The following is a 22,056-nucleotide window of genomic DNA, read 5'->3' as shown; positions in this document are numbered from 1 at the left end:
AATACGTGCTAACCGATGGTGACCATTTTGTAACCAGCTTGGTCGAGCGGTTCGCAAAGTAGACATCGCAATGTGTGAAGAATAGTCACACCCGTGGGTGTTTTTTTAGAAGCTGAGCATAAGATGTAACTGGACAAAGAAAATGAAGCTAAAGATGCTTCGATTTCAACTGCGTTACATATGGCCCATACGAGAAGAAGCATGCCGCTCTTTTTGTAAATAGCACAGTCACTGAACAGTAGGCGCACAAATCTAACTGCCACCGAGCACATTACGACACAAAAGACCAGATATTTGTGAACGATAAACAAAAACAGGACAATGACACAATCGCCTTGCGATAAGTCGATCACCGCCCGCCAAGCGCCGCAGGTGAACGCACCAACGAATGAGCTACCAAATCTGAGAGAGAGGCCACGTGACCATTTCCCGGTTGGTCTGCTGTCGAGCACGAGAAACCAAACTCGCTGGCGGCACACTCTCCGGTCGACCAACGGGTTTCGACAGCCACGTGACATACTTGAAAACTCCTCGAGAAACTGAATGTGCCAAGCGTAGAAGGCGCTTAAAAAGCGGCAGGTTGCACAGCACTGTACGCCTATCAACAACCGCGCGTCATCCCAGCTCCAGCGCTGCCTAAACGTTCCGAGTGAACGCTGCACCCCGGCACATCTGCATAGCGAAACTCGCAACAAGGCGACCCGCTCTAGGCGTGTTAGGTTAACTCAGTGCTGTACGCGGGCATTCGCTCATCCCATCACGCGTCACATCGAGAATGTCCGACGGTAGACAAAACACTGCGCTGTCCGGAGTGTAAACAGAAACATGCCATCTAGGACGTGGAGAGCGTGGCGGCGGAGCTCCCGCTACACAATAAGGCACTCCGCCACGATGCGATCCAAGCGACCATGCCTAACTGAACACTCGTGCAAGCAACAGCGCTGAAGTGAAATGGGCTGAACTTACATCTTCAGCCATGGGACGAGCCGACGGCAGAGGCTGCTGGAGAACATACACGATTAGGCGCACACAGCGGCATGCGTACCGGGGCGGCGAAATACCGAAGAGGCGACGGTGGCGACGGTGGCTCCTCTGCCATCACCTAGCGGTGATTGCAAAAAACTACGCCCTCCTCCCGGCGCCGGCTGCACTCTCGCCTGCCGCTCCTCCTTTCCCAGCGCGGCGACGGGCGCGGCGCGTGCTCCGCGTGCGCACCTGGCGGCAGGAACGCGCTGGCTGTTTAACTCACGTGCCTCTTCACCAATTCAAATGGAGCTCGGGGCAACATATGCATAAGTACATACGACGACGCGCGTGTACATTACCACTGCCGCCCTCGGAAAGCGAACGAAGAGAACAGCAACGCTAATACGCGCGAGCGCTCGCAAGCCGCAGTGCGCTGAAGTTTTAAGATCGGCATTCGGTATCAGGCGCACCCCCCCCCCCTCCCCGTTTTTTTTTTTTCTGCACTGTTCAGCTCGCGATATTCACAATATATTGCAAAAAAAAAAAATGCGCTTTCTCCTTTTCCAGAGCGAGACGAGGTCGTGGGACTGTGCGAAAAAACTCGAGACTTGAAGGCAGAGTTCGAACCAGGTTACCAACTTAGTGCCGTTCTAGCGTTCACACCACACTGCCTAAGAAGTAAAAAAAGAAAAACAAGTTTCGAATGAAATATGCGTGATGCCTAAGTCAGCACCATGAATGATTCGGAACGACGCACGCTCAAAAGGCTGCGTGGTCTCTTCAGGTAAGAACTGATACAGCAACACCACCTTTGCTTGTTCGCCGTCAAATGATGGGAACTTCCTGCAATGTGAATGTTAAAGCAGCGGACAATGAATGAGGGCTGTACTTGTCAGCGCCGTCATTCAGATTAAAAAGAAGAATGCACTCCCACGCCGACATGATCACCAAAAATACCCTGGCATCAAAGGCCCTAAAAAATTACTGCTTCACTGCACACGTCCTCCTTGCTTGCTTACATCCGCCTCTTTTTTTTTTTTTTATCCAGAAAACTGACTACAAATTAAACAACTCTGGCTGGGAAGGGGCTTTACTTAATTCTTCCCGGAAAAAATCCCGGAAAACTCCCTTTTAAAACTAAAACGTCGCTTTCTGCTCTCTCCCATCCCACATCTTTCTTTCTTGCAGAGAGGCCGGTGTGCCGCAAGCCGTGCGCGTCGGCACGCTTTTCAAAGGCGTCCCCAAGCGCTGCGAGCCGTTTGCATGCGACGCTCTCACTTGCAGAAACCAAGAGGCGGATCTCGCAGCGTCGGACGAATCGACGCTACGCGGTCAAGCTCTGCTTACAGTTGTCAGCAGCGCTTTGTGAGCAGCTCATGTTACTAAGACAAATCTCGACAATGCACAAGGATCTCGGTCGTCTCTTTTTTCATCTCGGCGCGAAATAGAAAGCGGTACGCACTTAAAGAGGAGGATGCTTCCAGCAACAATAAGTCAGGATATACAGGGCACCGGATCAGGATATGCACCGCGTTTTTCATGCAAAGTCTTCCATTAAGGTGGGAATAAAGCGGTGCTCCGGACAGACTTCAAGATGTCGGACACCCAGGGCGCGGCCTTTTTTTCTTTATTTTTTTCGACAGCGCGGGAAACACATAACTCACGTCTGGTGTATACCCGCGAGGGCAATGCGCGACTGGGCAGCCAACAGTAAGGCGGGATGCACGAGTCCGAGAAACAGAAGCCACGACGTTTGACCGGCTCTCTGACCCGACTGCGACAGTGTTTTTAGTTTTCCTCAGCACGTGCGGTGATTTTACTGAGCACTTGCGCGTGCATTCGCGCCACGCGGATGCGTGGAAAAAACAGCACTCGGCGAAATGAGAAGACAAAGGAACCGTCGCGGTGGCTTAGTGGTCAAGGCACTCTGCTGCTCGATCCCGACAGCGGCGGCCGCATTTCAGTGGGATTAAATTGTAAGAACTCTCGTGTCCCGCGGTACTTCGATGCGCGTTAAATATCTCCTCGGTGGTCCAAATTAATCCTGAGCCTTCTCTCTACAGCGGCGTCCCTCGCAGCCTATGACGTTAACACAGCAAAGAACAAGCCGGCGCTCGTGACAGCGTGGGATGTCTTGCGTCGGCTGGCCCCAAGCAATACCGTCACTCATATGACACGAAAGACGTCGTGCTTCGTACTTGCAAATATGTCATCGGCATTTCGGTCAACGTTTTTCGATGACTGTAAGGCGCATCAGCGAAAAGCAAGTCAGCAAATTAGCGGACTTATCTTGTCGCGGGCGTGGCGTTCGCTAAGGCGACTGCTCAACCTAAATTTTTGCGCAAGGGGCCAGCTTATATCTGAGCTTGGTCGATGTTCCAAACCGCCGGCGCTTAACCAGCAGGAAGCGAGCAGGTTGCGTCACCCATGGCGTAGGAAAGACAAGAGCCGATGGTGAGAACGCTCGTGAAGTGAAGTGGCTTACCCGCCCGCCGATAAGCTATAGGTATATACTGTATTTTCTTTTACTCGTTCGCGAAAATCATGTTTAAACAAAATGTTTATCACCACGCTCCGCGCTACCGAAGTCGCAACCATCGGAAGCAGTTGCAGCGCAGTCCCACGACGCAAAAGAAAAGCGGACGGACAAGCGCCGCAACCGCTTCCAGGACGCGCACCGACTTAACGCTCGCAGCTCGCCTCCATTCTTATCATGCCAGACTATAGCCGGCTGCGTTTCTCCTTGCGTCGTCCGTTTGCGCGATGGCTGCACAAGATGGAGTCGAACACACATCGTTCTTGCCGAGCCTCCCAACGTTTAATGGCTCGCAGCGCCAGGGACACCGAGTTTCTTGTTATGAAACGGCACGCGGTCGAGGGCGACGCAGGTCGAAGGCCGCGAGGTCTCGCGAAGAAGGAGCCAAGGGCGATATTCCTGCAGGCCGCGCCAAGTGTTTGGGTAAGAAGGGAACGAATGGGGTGGTCAAAGGCTGCCAGCGTAGCCGCAGTGGAGGGGCGAGTTTCGGACACACCGCACGGCTCGACATGACTACCGATGCGGAGCCGCGTACCAATCGCCGACCTACGCAGGCGCGCCCGGACGAAAAATCGGGAGGATCGAGGTGCCAGCGCGTGGTCCCGTTAACGATGCACGAATGCAACAAGCCATTCTGCTTTCGCTGGCATATGCAACGACGGCTACAGGGCCGCAGCGTGCCCTGTTTATTTTCCTGCTTCGTCCACGGCAGAAAACGAGACCCGAGAGGCTGCTGCGAGCACAGAGGCGAACGATTCGAGGCGTGCTCGCAGAAGAGCTAGATGTCACCGCGGCGCAGTGAAACTAAGAACACGCCGAACAATTATATGTCCCCGGTCCGGGACGCGTCTACGCGCCACGGATTCTGCTGCTAGACACAACAGAGGCGTTTTGAAACAAAATTAAGTTCAGGCCCTTTCGCTCTTGCACTACAGCTCAGGCCTGAATACGCGGCGCGAGTGGGCCGAGTACAGTTTGCGCCGCGTCGAGAGCGAAGCACGCCGTGCAGGCCCGAATACAGCCGCCGAGAGAGAAGCTTCTGAAAGCCGCTCCGAGCGAACGCTGAATCGACACGACAGCGATCAGGAAGAGAACGTCAAGGCGGCCTTTCGAGTGAGCACGGCTTCCGTCGAGAGGGTTCGTACGAATGCGTTCAATCAAATGGGGCTTCTTGGGTGCCGTCGGTCCGCATATATCTGTATCCGAATGTTGCACGTGAAGGCAGATGGGCACATACAGGGCACAATTGGTAGCGCAAAAAAACACAGGGACACAGAAAGACAACACCACAAAGCGCTAACTTCCAACATAAGATTTATTTCGTGAAATACGGGTGGTTTTTATACTGACTTATCATGCACTACTATCAGACCACCGCATATGAGACAAATATAGGATCTCCTTTGGCAACAGAGCAACTGAAGGACTACTTACACAATCATCATCCAACAAAGAAATCCATTCCGCTTCAATTATATCTCTTGTTAAGCGGTTTTTGTGCATTTTCAAGACCACACATTTTTTTTTTTTTGCACAAAATGCACAAAAACCGCTTAACTAGAGAGATAATTGAAGCGGAATGGATTTCTTTGTTGGATGATGATTGTGTAAGTAGTCCTTCAGTTGCTCTGTTGCCAAAGGAGATCCTATATTTGTCTCATATGCGGTGGTCTGATAGTAGTGCATGATAAGTCAGTATAAAAACCACCCGTATTTCACGAAATAAATCTTATGTTGGAAGTTAGCGCTTTGTGGTGTTGTCTTTCTGTGTCCCTGTGTTTTTTTGCGCTACTAATTTTGCCCTTGAAAATGTACCAACAGGCCCAAGTTTCTACCCTTCTGATATACAGGGCAATCGCGCGAAGGCCAGCTTGCCTGGAAATGCTCTCGCCACCACTGCCATATAATCAATGAGGACGAGGTTCACCAACTAGAAGGTGCTTCATCACAAATTACGCTTCCATGAACTGAACCGCCGCGGTGGCTCAGTGGTTACGGTGCTCGGCTGCTGACCCGAAAGAAAGGGGTTCGATCCAGGCCACGGCGGTCGCGTTTTCATGCAGACGAAATGTTACAGAGGCCCGTGTGCAGTGCGATATCAGTGCATGCTAAAGAACCTCAGGAGGTCGAAATTATCCGGAGCCCTCCACTATACGGCGTTCCTCACAGCTTAAGTCGCTTTGGGACGCTAAAACCCATAAAACGAAACCAGACCATTTCAATGAATTATCCGGCGACATGCGAAATCACCCGCGACATGTATCAAGGGCATGGAACAATAAAAATATTAAAAGCTTTAAGTTTTACCGAACACTAAAAATTACGCACGTTTTCAAATTACAGGCATTGTGCAGAGCGTCGCCATGAAGGTATCCAGGATTGCTCGTTGCTTCAGGCGAGAGCAATTTCTCGTTCCAACATGACACGTAGCTCCAGGAACCGGATGTGAAATACTGTCATGCATTCAATCCAGGATGACTCACCAGGATGACCGCAGCGCGCAGAAGTTATGGACAGTTGCGAGACGTGGAAAAAGAGGTGAATCATGTGGAACGGAAAAACAGGTCTCAGTATGAAAAATATATAGAGAGAGATGAGTGGCGGGGAGCAATACGGGAAACATGAGGAGCGAATGAGGAAGACTGCAACTGTTGAAGTTGCACGACAGCATCGAATAGAAAGAAAATTCGGAGGGATGGAGGTACAACGACGTTTAAATTCAAGATAATGGAATCGCTGCATTGCACCCATCCGGGTCACGGTACGACTGACAAAAACGTAACGTAACCGAAATTGAGTCGGACTGATCATTCACGCCTCAAACAGTGACACTATACAGATGTGAAAAGGGCGCTCAGTCTGGCAGCAGTCTGCTCGGTTATTCTTTTTATATGTCTGTGAGCGTGACATGCTTATTGGTGGCGTCAGCCGAGTTACAACCATGCACAGGCAGTTTCGCCCAGGCAACACCCGCCACCGGTCGAAAGCACAGGCAACCATGCGCCACTGGTTCGAACAGGTATCGAACCACTGACCTGCCCATGCCAAGACCGCCAGCGGGCGGTGCATGTCGAAGAAGGAATAGAATGCGCATACACCGCAGACGACACGATGGTGGAGTCCGCAGCGCAGAAGTGCCGCGAGTGCCGATCGCCTCACATTACGTCACAAGCTTAGTTCTGGGGTGCTGGAGGGCCCATGCCGTTTGGAGAGCACGACCACACAAATCCGCGCCCCCAACCAGCGTCGGCTGTGGTAGCAGCCACCGGTGCGTGACAAAGACGTCCGCACGCGCTGCGGGCACAGGGCGCCTCGGCCGCGGCGCTATCCCGCACGCTGGCTCAAAACCGCCGGGGGTATCGCGCGCGTGACGACGCATAAGCAGCGCGGTTGTGGCCCCTACCGCGGTGCTTTCGCCGGCGAGCCGCGCCCCACCCCGTGGTGGTCGGCGCACAAGGCGGGGGCGCGTGCTTCGAGCACTCGGGCCGCGATTGGGCGCGCTGGCGCCGGCTGCTGTGGTTGCGGGCAGCGCCCTCCCCTATATACGTACTCAACACGCTTGATTGGCAATGCTAATCACAGTCGCCAAGCATGAGCACCCGACAAGGTCCCTCTCTCATCATCGCTTCTGGCACTCGCGCGAAAGTGCCCACGTGGCAGCAGAAGGGACGCGGCCGACTGCGTGGAGACTAATCAGGATCGGGTTCGATTAAGGTTCGATGATCCCAGCTTAGGGAAGCAGAGGAGAAAGAAGCACTGCGCGGCGCCGCACGGGATATCCTACGCACGTCGCATGCGTGTTGTCCACGCTCTGCAACAGAAACGGCTGTCGATGACAGCTATTGGACAGCGTGCAGCAGGCAACCCTCAGCCCGACGCTGCCTCGGAACTTGCGGCTCAACAACCTGCGCAGATCAGTTTTGTGTCCGTGCCGTGTTTGGAGCAGCAAAAATCAACTGACGATTCGCATCCAAATGCGAGCGCGCTTAGGCGAGGAAGAATCGAAATGCAAAGGCGCGTGGCCACTGTAATCAATGCAAACTTATGTCGCCTAGGGGCGTGTATAAGGTGCGGAACGCGAAGGGAGGGAGACGCTAAAAAAACAGGCCGACGCGCCCCATTCCTACCGAGACGAAAATTCGCTCTCCTCACTGCTTCCGCATAGCATCATCGATAGCGAGTTTACAGCGGCGAGGCCCAGCGCGGGTCAGACGGCAGCGACGCCCATTCAGGCAACACCGACAGCCAGGGACCCTCGCCGCGGGCGTAGAACTTGGGTTCAAGGCAGACACAGCGCAGCCGCTGTCCCCCTCTCTTCCCCAACGGAATGTCCGTGCACAGCTGTAGCCGCGACGGTGCGTACGTTTTAGCCCGGAAACGCGAGTCATGTGCCGCAGATTGGAATGGGAAGTGAGCGAACGTGCACAGGAAATAACCCACTCGGCTGATGCTACATACATTATTTGGCTTTTTCACGAAATGAATATCCTGCTCGGAACTTTGTTCAACTCACATACCCCGTGGAAGCTTATAGCTCCCTATTTTATCTACACAGCATGAATGAACCATGGGTGTGGTAAAAAATGCGAACCCCAAGAGACAGGTCCTGCATGCAGCGAGAGAAAAACAAAATAAAGAAACTCCCGTCCCGGTACCCGCCAACTATATAACCAATAGTATACTAGCGTGAAGCCGCCGCGGTGGCTCAGCGATTATGGCGCTCGGCTGCTGGCCCGAAAGACGCGGGTTCGATCCCGGTTGCGGCAATTTCGACGCAGGCAAGATTCAAGAGGCCACTGTGCGATGTCAGTGCACGTTAAAGAACCCCAGGCGGTCGAAATTTCCGGAGCCCTTCACTACGGCGTCCCACATAGCCTGAGTCCCTTCGGGACGTTAAACCATTATAAACCAAGTACTCGCGTCCACTTCCATCAGCCAGCTCGACAACCTGCACACGTCGCCGTAATATTAAATACGAATCATGCCGATAATTTTGCTCAGGAGCATTCTTGAAGGGTATTTATTTTCAAATGCACTTTTCAAACTTATTTCGTCGGAATAATGTGAAGGACAAAAAAAAAACAGCAGTTGGTAACACGCAGTCACAGTCCGTGGCGTCATGTATTACTCCTTAGGCCAATCACAACAGTAACCGAAACGAGCTTTTTAATGTTTGAATTTATTAAACAAGACAGATATCAAATTTCTAGAGCTTATAATTTTTTATTATTATTAGCTTATAATTTTTTATTATTATTAGCTTCTTGTGTAGTTAACAAAAACGTTTTAACAACGGACTATTTCTTTTTTGTCGTGGAGGTATTCTGTACGCGCCGGTCCTGAATGTGCGTGGATCTTCATTGCACACATTAGTTGTATCCGACTGTAACCCTTTTTCACACAGGACGTTTCTCGCTCCGGTAACGCAGGTGTCAAGCGCACGACACAGCTCCTTAGGCAGGGCACTGGTCTTTCAACTTGACTCATTGTCATCGCGAACCGACCATGCCTAGAACATGCGGCCCTCACACTGTCCGATGCGCGGTGCTGCAACCGACACCGAAGAGGCAAAAAACAAACTGGCGACAGCAGCAGAAGGACGCGAGAGATCAGTCCAGATGGCCGCGATTGCACTGGGCCACGCTTGGCTGGCATCGCATGCGCAGATTACGAAGTTTGCGTTTCGTTGCGCGGGCACAGACGCAAGCAGCTAATCGAACCAGTGATCGGAATTCGCAATGTCGTCACCGCTGACGCATATGCGCCGGCACAGCCTCTCTTGCCACCCTCCCCGCAAGCGGGAAGTTGGCCCATGTTTCGTTCCGGCCATCGGTCCCTGCGGGATGCGCGCTGCCGGGTGGCAGCATGAGTCACGGGCCCGCATCGCGTCCCAGCCGCGGCGTTTCACAAGCGAACCTGGGCCAGATGTTGTTTTTCCTGTAAGTACTTGCAGTCCACGGCGCGAAAGAAGAAGAAAGAAAAAAACTACTCCCGAAAGGGTCACTAGCGAGATTTATCACACACCCTGTATGTTTGCATGCGCTGGAGCAACAACGGAGCTCCGAACTCGTCCGACCCGGAGTGCAGGCACGCGCAGTTTCTCTGAGACACAGCTGGCCCGCTTGTTAAAGCAGCCGTCTGCTGCGCTTGTGTGGCCAGCTGGGAACCCACGGAACACTGAAACGCTTTTAATGCGCAGGTTTTGACGCTTCAATCAAGTTTTCCTACCCGAAAAGACTCCCAACCGTCCCGTCTGGATGCGCGCAAAAATGGTTCGCAAATAAAAGCCATCAATGGTTATGTGTAACAATGGTAGCGATATCTGGCCATCGCGATCTCCAGCCAACGCACAGAGCAACTTGTGCTGCTTGATAGTGCCCCCCCCCCCCCCACCAATTTTTTTTCGTCTGGAACAAAACAACTAATAAAACCACACTCATATATGTTGTTCCTACAAATATGAATTTAAAGGGCAAAAAAAAAAAGAAACGAAGAAATTTTCGAAGTCAACGCTTAAGTAAACTTAGCAACAACAAATATAACTTTCCATCACTGCATTTGGGATTCATTACTTTCAGGATCAGGAGCTGTCGCTCTCTTTTCTTTTCTCGGCCTGCGTAATGCATCATGCGCCGGAAAGGTTCAACAGTACTAAACGAACATAACAAAATTTTCCTACGGCTGAAAGAGAGGACACAGTGGTAGCGCTAAACAGCAGGGACAGCGGGAGAGAAGACAACACAAACTAGCATTTGTGTTGACCCTCCCTTCATCACTGTTATTTAGCGCTACTACTATGCCTTATCGTCTTATCTATGCGCCAACTAGCCCAGTCCTACAGAGCATGTACGTCACGACGCGCGCAATAGCAGCTCACGGTGCGCATGGCGCCATCTGCGGAGAAGCGCAAGCACTAGGCAGCGAAGGTCGACGCATGTCGCGCGGCGGCGGCGGCTCCTCGCCGAAAGTGGGCCCTTCTTCAGAACTCTCCGCGCCGCTGCCGGTTCCTCGCGTGACGAAGAGGATCGGGGTTAGCCAGCCTCCTCGAAGCCCCGCGCGTAGATTCCGCCTTTGTACGGCACTTTCGCGCCAGACAACAGCATTCTGCGCCCTTCCCCGTTTGGACGCAGTGTTCCTGGACACCCTGCTATTTGGCCGGGTCCACTGGTCAGAGAGAAACAGGGGGCTTGATGAACAGTTATAACGCGACAACGTTAAGCAGCTCGTGTCGCAGAAAATCCGGCGGCGTCGGCGGCCGTGAGCAAAAAATCCAGGAAAAATCCCCACAGAAGCAAGCCTACGAGGCAGGTGGGCCATCTAAGTCACGTGACATTGTGGCGTCATTACAACCTGCCCACCGGGTTGTGAGCAAACTGACCCCCATGACAGGTGGCAGTTCATGATTGGCCGCGAGTGGTTGCTCGGAAAGAGCAACGCGGGTCGCACAAGCCCCACCGGCGGCAGCACCTGCCAACGCAGAGCAGTGGTTTGAGGTCTCCCAGGAATCTATGAATGTTAACTCGAGAATAACCGATTCCTCATAAATGGGCGTTAAGCCATTAACGCTATCGCGTCATATCCTTAGCTTAAGCGTCCCCTCCATAGATAGAGATAGATAAAGAGGAGGCGGGAAAGGCAGGGATGTTAACCAGAAAGGGGTTCCGGTTGGCTACCCTGCACTGGGGAAGAGGAATTAGGGGACTAAAAGGAGGAAGAGAGAAGGGGAAAAAGGCATAACCCACACACAACGCCTACAGTTTTTCTTAACAGTACCGCCAAACGCTAGCGCTTCACGGCGCCGGGTGACTCAGAGCAAACACCAAAGTGACCAACACTAGCGAAAATTCTTATTATTAATAATAATAATAATAAATAATAAGTATTTATTGGCCTAATACATTACTGTATTTGCTGTGCAGCTCCCATTAGGCTGATATGGGTTTGAATAGAGGAAGCAACATGTATTGTTGAAACATGAACAGCAATAACTTTTTTGATGTCAGAAATCATGACGGTCTTCAGTTAACAGGACACCACAGGCACACGCGCTCAATTTTTCATGACACAACGAATATCTATGGTCGGATACAAGTCAAGAAAAAAGCGGTTTTTCCCCCATCAAAAGACCCCTTCCAGCCAATGGCATAGGCCGATTCTCATGAACCTGCTAGCCTGACAATTGCAGGGAGTGGCAGATGAAAGGGGCTAGCCCCCTCGTATTGTCACGCCACTCCCTGCACTGTCACTCTGCTCTCGCAAGCAGGTTCGTGAGAATTAAGCGACGCCACTGGCTGGAAGGGGTCCTTTGAAGGGGAAAAGCCGCTTTTTTCTTGACTTGTATCGGACTACAGTCGTAATAGTTTTTTTTTTTTTTCTGTAGCTTCGCTGATCATGCACTCGCCACCAGTACACATATGGCTACACTGTTCAGAGGGGCTATAAAAGCCCAGTGGAGGCTGTCAATTGATACCGGGTGTTTCACCTAAGATGTCCTGCAATTTTTAAAAATAGAGAGTTAAGAGCGTTTTTTTTTTCGGCATAACATTGTCAGAGGTGTAGCACATCATTACACAGCTAAAATATGCTAACGAAGCCTCCTGTATACGCCTGTATATTGGAGGCTACGGTGCTAACTAGTCGGCTGCTTAACTAATATTCAATACTTAAGCTATAATTATTGCTTAGTCTCCTTATTTATTGAGTGGCGTGTAGCCCACCGAAAGTAATATCCATATCAGTTATTAGAATTTCTATAGCGCAGTTACCCTCGGCGCTGTGGCCCAACAAACCTTGCAGTTAATGTGCGCGAGCTTTAAAAAGCAATCACTGTGGCAGTCTCCTCCACGGAGAAGTCTGCCACGGTGATTGCCTTGAAATTACTCCCAGCATCAGTAAATTAATTTAATAGCCTATCAAATTTTCTGTTTGATGCAGTTCTTATTGGTCCAACTGCCTATTAGACGGACAGAGAGATAAAGAGGTAGAGGGAAGGCAGGGATGTTGACCACAATTGTGTTCCTATTGGCTACCTCGCACTGGGGAAGAGGGGATTGAAATGGGAAAGCGAGAAGGGGGCGAGGAGCACAGTCAAAATGCCGATTAGTTACCCGAAATGCAAATAGGCCATTAGTTCTGCTATCGGAACTTTCGCTAGGGAAACCACTTTCGGGGACGCAAGCGTAATAAGCCTGAAGGCGTCCGAACGGAGTGCAGTCGAGGGGAGGGGAAGGCGAGATAAAGACGTGTCTGACATGCATTATCAGCCGTCTTTCTCCTTCCCCAGACTTCCACCTGTCATACAGCAGGAATGCGATAGGGAGAGAGACAGAAAAAGGAGGACGGATAAGATATACTGCTGACACAACAGACTCTTGGGAAACAAAAAAGAAATCACAAGGTGCTTCACTATCTGACGGACAAGTGCCTCTGGAGAATGAATGACGGTAGATCCCAGCGGGTGAATCACTGCTGAGTCGGCATCAACTAGCAAACGCTGTAGAGGTTTCGGCAGCGAGAATGCTACAGGTGGGGTAACGTATCAAAACGACGACAACAGGAATTTAGCAAGACGAAAAAAAAAGGAACCGCAATCGCAACAACAATAGTTTTAGAATGGGGCCCTATCGATTAGGACTGAAAATGCACTGACATACAGTTCCGGGCCTACCCGCCGTGGGCCCAGCTGAATGCCACACACGTGACTGAATTCAATTCGAAAGGGACTGTCGCCAAAGCAGGAACACGTGGATCGCCCACTGTGCAGTTTTAAGGCGTCGGCACTACGGACGCGAAGCAGCCCACGGAGCCCGTCCATCTTTCGCCGCGGGCGAGGCAGGGACAAGAGCCGCGCGACCCATCGATAAGGCGGGCACGCATACTGCGTCCCGGCTTCAACAGGCGAGCACGCGCTGCCAAATAGGTGGCCGTCGGCCCACAGTTCAAACGTCGCCAGCTAGCACTACCTGCGGAAAACGCCCTGTGTACAGACAAAGGTCGCGCCCGCTCGCCGGGCTCTCTCCGTGCTCAGCAGCACGCCGTCGGAAAGCGCGCTCGCTTTCGTGTCAGTGAACTCGGAACCACGTGCTCGGGCGGCAAATGACCACCCCTCGGCGCCGTTGAAGGCGGCCGCTGTGAGATGGCGCCAGGCGACGCGGCGGCGGGCGCCTCCCCACCGGCCGCTCACTCATCCTCTCAACGCATTGACATGGGGACCTGCAAGCGGCGGGAGGGCGAGCCACGCATGGCTGCATGGCTCACTCGCGTTGGTTTTGAGTTTTGTGAAAAAGAAAAAAAAAAAGAGCGCAGGAATGCTGAAGTCTTGCTCTTTCCTGGATGTTCAAAGACCATTGGAACAGGGAACGCCGAGGAAGGGGCGACTAGCAGCTTTTTCGGCTGAGCTTCAACGCCGACAGGAAGGTTAGGCACAACATTATTAGAGATTTAGCATACCGTAGACGTGCTACAGTCGAATACGACTCAAGAACGCAGCGGCTTTCCCTGTCAAAGGACCCCCTTAAGGGCAGCCACCACACGCAGCCTTCGTTACAACTCACTCAATAAAATGAAAGAGATAAGCGGCAGCGGGACGGCAGCTCCTCAATTTAACCGCTGATAAATTTCATGCAAAAATCATATTGCATACGCTCTTCAAAATTTCGGAGCTTCCTTGCGCCAAACAGAAAAAGAAAAAGCTGAAATTGGGAGAAGCAACTCGGTATTCCGAAAACGTACAAGAGATGAACGTAGTCCTCACAGGAAATCCTAGAATTTTAAATTTACAGACTGGCATCATTCAAGTGTGAAATTATTATCAAGGCCCATATCCTAGCTTCAAATTCGGTTGAAATCTAAAGGCTTGTTACCAGTTCTAGAGTCACCTCAGAGAACTGAGTTATGGGTCAGCCGATGTGCGATAGCCTATACTTACGCATACTCCGTGTAGTTCTACAAAAAAAAAAAAGTCCGGTAGGTTACTTAAGCTGATCAAATACTTTATGACAGGAAGACCAATATCAGTGTTAGACTGTACGTCCGCTCGAAGACAGTTATCCTACCAGACTAGTGCTCCAACTTCGAGCTCAGAGTTTATCGTGACAAGAACAAAAATAAACTGTTACACTAATTTTCACAGCCTACGCCTTCGGAGTAGTTTACTCGCTTACATCGCACGCGACTAACAACACGCCAGGTAGTGCACCAACTACTTTTGATTCAAGGTGCGTTCCACACAAGGCGCCGTGTCCGTGTACTTTTATTTATTTGCCCTGTGTCCATCTCGTGCGCTTTGTTTTCATGATGACGACGAATTTTTATAGCGCACGGGCATCTGTGGCCCAAGAGCGCCATGACGCAAGATGTCTGCGTTTACTCAAGGTGGAGTCAAAGATTTATCTCCCAAGCGTTTCACCCCAAGGAAGTCGAGCGCCAGGCCAGGGGAAAGCTTGTGCCCATTGTATCACCGGTGGGTTCCCGGCGGCACTGGGCATCGAACCCCGCACCTCCCGCATGCGAGGCGGATGCTCAACCACTTGGCCACCGCTGCAGTCGCTTTGCTTTCAACAAACCGTGGAGAAGCACCGTACTTCAAATGTGAGTCATTCCGTTAGGCTAATTTGCTGGCGAACTAGTGGCTAATTACGCAGCCTCCGTGGACGTGCCATTCCTGGAAGTGCATATTTGTGAATCGCTCAGGAGGGAATTGCGCGGGCGACAGTAGTAGTAGTAGTAGTAGTAGTAGTAGTAGTAGTAGTAGTAGTAGTAGTAGTAGTAGTAGTAGTTTATTAAAAGTAATAAAAAAGTAAGTCAAAGAATATTGATAGCCCCGGCATCTGCCGTCGCTACAGGAAAAACCTGGGCTCGGGCAGCTGCAATAGAGGGATAGCAGGCAGACTGGAGAAATTTAACGAAAGAGGTGGGGGGACAGTCCAAAAGGATAGGGGGAGAGAGGTACTATATACAAGTGTTCTATTTAAATATCTACAAGTAGGGCGCGTGGGATGTCCACAATCGAAAAGGTGAGAGCTTTGCCAAAGCAATCGACGCTGCAGTCTGTAACCTGCCGATGCTGGCTCCTTGCACAGTGGCTTTGTAGCCTGCATATGATTAAAACTCGTCGCTGTCTTTGGGTTCCTGGCCGGGTGTCACGGGTGCCATGTGTAACGGCGCGCAGATGTGTTTTTCTCTTGATGTAGCAGCCGCATCAAATTATTTCGCGCATATTCACTTAATCTTTACAGTAGCAGAACAAACACACCTGACGCCACCGGCTAGTTGCAACCTGATTTTAGTCTGTACAAGATTAAATCTCGTTGCCGTTTTGGGGTGAGAGAGAGAGACGACACTTTATTTGCAACTTTTTTGTCAGTCGCTAACTTGCCGCACGAGGGCCAGCTGGTCTTGCAGCTGGTCCGAAGCGAGACAAGCACTCCATGAACTAGGTGGTGCCCCACACCAGACAGGTGCAATAGCACGCATCTTTGTTTTTCTGTTGCTGCAGTAGTTGCATCATCTTTTGTATATTCTTGTTGTGTTAGTCTTTCGTGCTTACAGGACCACTTGGACGAGCACATTTGAGGAGCATGCACCGCAGTTTGGCGCCTATAATAAGAGAATAACAGCGTCATTAGCCTTGTCTTCCGAGAGCGGGCCCTTTGCGCGAGCAATACGGTCTGTTGCCACTAGTTGACCGAGTTACACATTGTCACTATGCAGCACGCAACATTATTGCAGCGAAGAAAATGTGTATACCGTTGAAAACGCGTTTTTAACCTGCAGTATTAGCCACAAGTTGTAGTTTTTAATTTCCATACCGCAAGGTGGCGCGAGCAGCAGATAAGTTCCAATTTGCGGACATCTATAGACGTCTGCCTGTAGACGCCTCGTCGGACGTTATTAGGAATTGACGCCAGCTGGTGTTAGGATTGGCGCCAGCAGGCCTCGAGGATTGCCACCAAGACAGCATCTCTCGCCAGGTGTCTGCGGGGTGCATTTACCGCGCTCGCCACGTCGTTGCGTGGGACAAGCGGGAAGCGGGGTTCTGCGAAAATCCCTTTAAGGAGTCGCCGCCGCCGCCAACCAAGTGGTTTCGGCTGTCTTGAAATCTTCCTCGGCCTCTCTACCGACCCGACTACTCCTGGCTTCTCGGGATCCGGACGGGTACAGAGCTTCGGGCGTGGGAACGGATCGCCACAGCGGCTCTTCCACAGGCTTCGCCGGCCATCGCTAATGGCAGAACCACTTGGGATTATCGCCCGACGGGGCGCTCCGGCTTTGCGCCTCGGCTTCTTCGAAGTTCGCCGACCGTGGGAGAGCTGGCCGATCAGCTGACGTCGACTACCAGCCCGGCGGGGTCCTGGACGCATACCCTTCTCCCTCGGGCTCAACTTATGCCAGGGGCGTGTCCATGTGTGCGGAGGTGTCTGTTCGTGTGTGATAGTGAATGTTTTGTCCACACCCACCACGGCGAGGGCGTCCCCTACCTGGGGAACTTAGGGAAGACGCAGTGTATAAAACAGGACTGCAGATGCAGTTGAAGCAGCTCACTTCTGAACTCAAAAGCATGTAAATATGTAAAATAAACCAAGTCTTCTTTCTCCTCTAACGAATCCTTCACTCAGCGGCAGTCCTGTCCGGGACGGAGCGGGCGTCATCTTGACCGAGGTTGTGTGGAGAAGCGACCCCGATCCCCACCTTCAACAACGTCCAGACTGGAACGCGCCCAGAGTTCCTCTGCCTGACAAAAACGAGCTGTAGTTTTCCCATAGGCCAGACAAGTTTTTGAGCGACAGTTAGCAAAGGTGATGCATTCCACATATATTCACTGTTTTACAAAAGTAAGCTTGACGGTTTTCTTCATGTTTTTTTTTTCTCTCCAAAAGTATAGCTCGCATAAGAAGAAAACGCATGAAAAAATGCTGAAGCCGTTACGTTCGCTTCGTGCCATGGAAACGCAGAGTGGATGACCTTGGCGGGGAACGGAAACCGCTGGCCGGTGTCGCCATCTAGACAGAAGCTTCGAAAGGCGTGAAGCGCTCGCTCTCTGATTGGCGGAGGGTCGTTCCGTTAACCATGGCTGCGTTCCAATACTCCCAAGTAGACGGCTACTTAGACGTCTAGCCGGACAGCCGCCATCTTGGGACGCGTTCCATTTCTCGGCGAAGCAGTCTCATAAGACTGCTTCGCCGAAGTCCACATCGATGCAGGCTAACTTGCTGTCTAAAGATGGCGGAGCTGATGTACGCGGATGAGCGAGTCGTGCTCTTGCGGGCGTCGGACTGTACACGGAGTATAGGAAAGGAAAAATGTGAGTCATTCCATTATGTTATTTGGTACACAAACTAGTGGCTAAAAAATCTTCGTGGACGTGCGATTCCTAGCAGTGAATCACGCAGGAGAAAATCGTGCAGTTGAGAGCTTTGCTACAGCAGCGGACGCTGTAGGTCTGTTTACGTGATCCGGCATCTGACGATGCCGGATCTTAATTAGCACCTTGATTTTAGAGAATACTCGTCGCTGTCGTTGGTTTCCTCGACGGGCGTTAAGACGGCTGGCGTGACGGTTAACAAATGTGTTCTTCTATTGCTGTATTAGTTACATCAACTCTTTCGCGTGCATTCCTTTTTATCTCTACACTCTGAGAGCAAATACACCGGCATGTTGCGAATTGATTTGTCTTTGCAGGATTAAAGATCGCTGCTGTATTTAGGTCTCTCGCTGTCTCCGAGTGCCACGTACGGCAGACAGCAGGTTTAATGTCTCGTATGTGTTTTCCTGTTGCAGTGTATATTAGCCGTATCGCATTTCGCGCATATTGATTACAGTCTTTCGTATTCTTTCTTATGTTTACAGGACCGTCTGGACGAGCACGTTCGAGGAGCATGTACAGTTGAGCATCAATAATAAAAGAATAATCGCATATCTCTTTAGCGTCGTCTTCGGAGAGCGGCCCCGTCTGCTACAAGTAGACTGACCGATAGGCACATCCACCAGTCCGGTTTACGCGCGAAGTCATTGCAGAAGAAATGTGTAAACTTGTTGGAAACACGTTTTTAATTATCGTTATTGCTCAGTTTGTGAAAAATAGTAGTACAACTGTTCATAAGCTTTAGTTACATTATTATGCCGCGAGGCGGCGCGAGCAGTAGACAAGTTCCAATACATGGACATGTAGACTGCTTCCTAGACGTCACACTAGACGTCTTGTTAGACGTCTAGAGTATTGGAACGCAGCCCATGACACACCACACCCGACCTCAGTGAAGCGCCGTCTTTAAAGGGACATTGAGGGCAAATGGAAGTTCGCCTGTGTAGATAAAGTAGGGCGCTGTAATCACAAAAAGACCATTCTCGCTGAAAACGGAACTTTTATAGGCTAGAAAACATCAAACACGAAACACAGGTGTCGCCATCACCGGTAGATTTCGCAAGCAGGCTGCATGCGTCTACACAGTTTTTGAAGCGCGGATCCCAAAGGTACAGGCTACACATACATTCACTTGGAAACGGCGGCAACCAGTCCTTTTCGGTGTTGACGTCAAGAGTTTGAATGAAGAGGCGGGAAAATGTTTAACTTCAATTTTCTCAGCCATAAACGCGTCTTTCGCTGCCGGACAAACACCGACAGAGCCAGAGAAATCATTTTTCAGCGACAACAAAATTTGTATGAAGTTGTCCTCAGTGTGCCTTTCAATGTGGCTAACACTCTTCCTATACTTGGGCAGTGCGGCGGCGGCGCGAATATGCGGCGTAGACCCTGCGAGGCAAGGCTTCCGACACAAGCCCGTATCCAGGCGAGTGCAGAATACGGCCAGACCACTGCGTGTCGGTGGCCAGGCGCGGCACTGCAGCATTCCCGCCGGATAAATCATCTGCACGACACATGACGAGGATGCCTTCGGGGCACTGCTCGCCAAGCGCGCTCGAATAATGCCTGTTGTAATGACAGCCACAAAGCGGTTTCAACCGGTCGCCGCCGTCGGGGCTCAGATGTGCTACGCACCGTTTGCTGGGGCCCACAACCGGCGACGCCGTTCCCCCGCCGAGAACAAACGGAGAAAGGCGCGAGGCTTTGCGAGTACAGATGCGTGTTCACTCCTTTGACGACCTTTAGCCGTCGCCGCCAGCAGAGCCTTGAGGCGCTAATGTAGACGGATGGATATTCGTGACGAGACTGAGGACAATGCACACAATGGAAAGGCGCGCGTATCACGTGCCCCGTGCACCGGAAGGTCCAGTTCTTGAGCCGTCGCGAGTCCGAAACTTTGTAAAACAGCGCGGCGAACGCCGACGCAGAAATAACAGCACGAACGCTAACAATTGCCGTTTAAAGACGAGACGTTCAAGCTGGTGCAAAAGCCCCTCTTCTCCACCAACCGAACCAGAAGCTCGCTCGTTCACAAGTAGGGAGCCTGCACAGCCGCCTGGCGGTGGCGCAACACGCAGGTCCCCTATTCACCAACTGACGCAAACAGGCTGCGACAGCGGTATGGAACGTGAGGTCGAGAAGCGAAAGCGACTGAGGGCAAATGCCAAAGCTACAGGTTTGGGGGGGGGGGGGGGGGGGGGGCAGATTCCAAAGAACAGTGAAGAAAGATAAAATAAAAACGTTGAAAACGAAAGAAAGGGGGAAAAAACACGAACCGCGATATGAAAAGGTGCTGCGCTGAGAAAGTTGGTTCACGACAAATCTTGGTGAAACGGCGCAAGACACGGGCACAGGCAGAGACGGTCCGCTGTTTTCGCAGATTGCGTTTCCCTGTGCGCCTGGCCTTTCTAGCGCAGTCGATGACTCAGAGAACCACAGGATGGTAGGCGCGCTCGCGTGCGGTCATGAAGCAAGGACTTTACGCAAAGCGCTGCAGCGCCATTTCGGAGGGAAAAGGCGGCGGCGCGTTTTTCGAAGAGTTTCGAAGGCGGCACTTCCTCCCCGATGGAAACACCACGGAGGCCATCATCGCACGCCGGCCGTGACTGGGACGAGCGCGCACGCACCCGAGGCAGCGATGGCGCAATCGCTGCGAGCGAAGCTGGCCGGAACTTTTGACGGCGCTGAAAACAGCGCCGCAACAACAGCGCCAGTCGAGGTCAGCGGAAGGTGCGCCCCATGGTCGACACGCGCGCAGCTGCATGGATGCGGTTTCCCAAAGAAGAAGCCACGCTGAAAACACGCTCTGTTGAACGAGCAAACGGACTTTAATTGTGCGTGGGGCTTCCCAAAGCCAAATGTTTTTCGTTCCGGTTCAGATACAACGGTGCGGCCGCAGTTCTTTCGGCCCAGGATATCACAGATAACTGACCGAATCGGTTAACGTTCGCATGCTTACACAAAACGATGGCAGCATAAGCTGACAAGCCTTAAATCGAAAAACAGTAAATATAGTAAAAATGCTACATTAAACTGCACCGAGCAACTATGAAACGCTGCATACTTCACAGCGAGCTTCGGAGCACATGAGTCGCATCGTAACGACGCACCCGAAGATGCAGCAGCACATCGCCAAGCATGTCGGGTGAAAGGGTGCAAAATTAGTTTTAGTGCGCATATAAGGCGCGCTCTGCGCTAGCATATCATATATTCCATGGACGGATTTTGATAGCTTGTTGTTTCTGCTGTCGTCATACTCTCGCGTTCGCAATGTTGCCGATTTCTTTTGCATCTCTGCGCGCATTTCCTCCCATTTTATTTCGGTACTATACATCAATCTTGGCGGCGACCACACGAGTTACCGAGCCTTGGCAAAGCCTTTGGGGCGCGCCACCCGATTTCCATAACTCACTATAGGCAAGTCCCACGGGGCCGGCCTAGCTCCTTTCACCGAGCAAGAACGAGGCTTTCGCCACTGTACAGGATAGCTGATCATGGAAACAGATTCCTCTTCACTAGTGCCATCGCACAGTCCTGAGCCAATATGTATGCTTGATAATAGCCTATATACTTGAACCGAAATTATTCTTGCCCTCCAGTTTCGCTCAAAAGGAACCGTCCGGCTCGTGAACTGTTCGCGCAAAAGTAAAGGTTTTCCGGTTTACGGTTCGGTACCGGGTCAACTCCCGCCGCCAGTTTGTGCCAAGTTTACGTTCGCACATAACACTGGTGATGCTCATGCGTGCAACACACGACGGGGACACGAGTTTCCGTGTTTGGCGAGAATGTTGGCCGTGCCTCGAAATGCGATGGCGTAACGACACTCGGGTGTATGGTCATTTAGAAGTTTACCAAATTTCTCGACCAACATTGACACCCGGGGGTATATACATAACAAGGCGCCAAAGCCGCATGTTTTTGTTTGTTTGTTTTGTTTTACATAGATTCTCAAGCAGCAGTGGAATTCGGTGGCCGAGGTCACGGGTGTCAAGTGTTTTTACCGCCCCTTTTGCAGCGGCGCCTATTAATTCTTCCTGCCTCCGACGACCCGTCCCAAAGCCAATCGCCATTCCAGGAAATACCGTCGATTAGGCACTCTGGCGGGGCCGCAGAAGCGCGGGCCTTATCTCCGGCAACTATTAGGACCCCACAGAGCGACGAAGGGAAGCGCACAGCCACCGAGGGGCGTCAT

General features: G+C 51.6%; 1 protein-coding gene across 2 annotated transcripts in view; it reads right to left on the bottom strand.

Moving 5' to 3' along the window:
- Nucleotides 1–22,056, bottom strand: part of Rhp (GTP-Rho-binding protein rhophilin) — a 105,080-nt gene that overhangs the window by 69,087 nt on the left and 13,937 nt on the right. The window contains exon 1 of one of the 2 annotated variants that reach the window (XM_077647434.1): nucleotides 967–1,046. The exons of the other annotated variant lie outside the window; for it this stretch is intronic. Within the exon in view, the coding sequence (XP_077503560.1) occupies nucleotides 967–978 (12 nt within the window). The 5' untranslated portion in view covers nucleotides 979–1,046. Of the gene's footprint in view, nucleotides 1–966; nucleotides 1,047–22,056 lie in introns of those variants that run through there. 2 annotated transcript variants of the gene reach the window in all.

Source organism: Amblyomma americanum, chromosome 1 (genome assembly GCF_052857255.1).
Source record: "Amblyomma americanum isolate KBUSLIRL-KWMA chromosome 1, ASM5285725v1, whole genome shotgun sequence".
Classification (NCBI taxonomy): domain Eukaryota; kingdom Metazoa; phylum Arthropoda; class Arachnida; order Ixodida; family Ixodidae; genus Amblyomma; species Amblyomma americanum.
The sequence above is the reverse complement of the archived record's forward strand: the minus strand, read 5'-3'. Positions and strand labels throughout refer to the sequence as shown.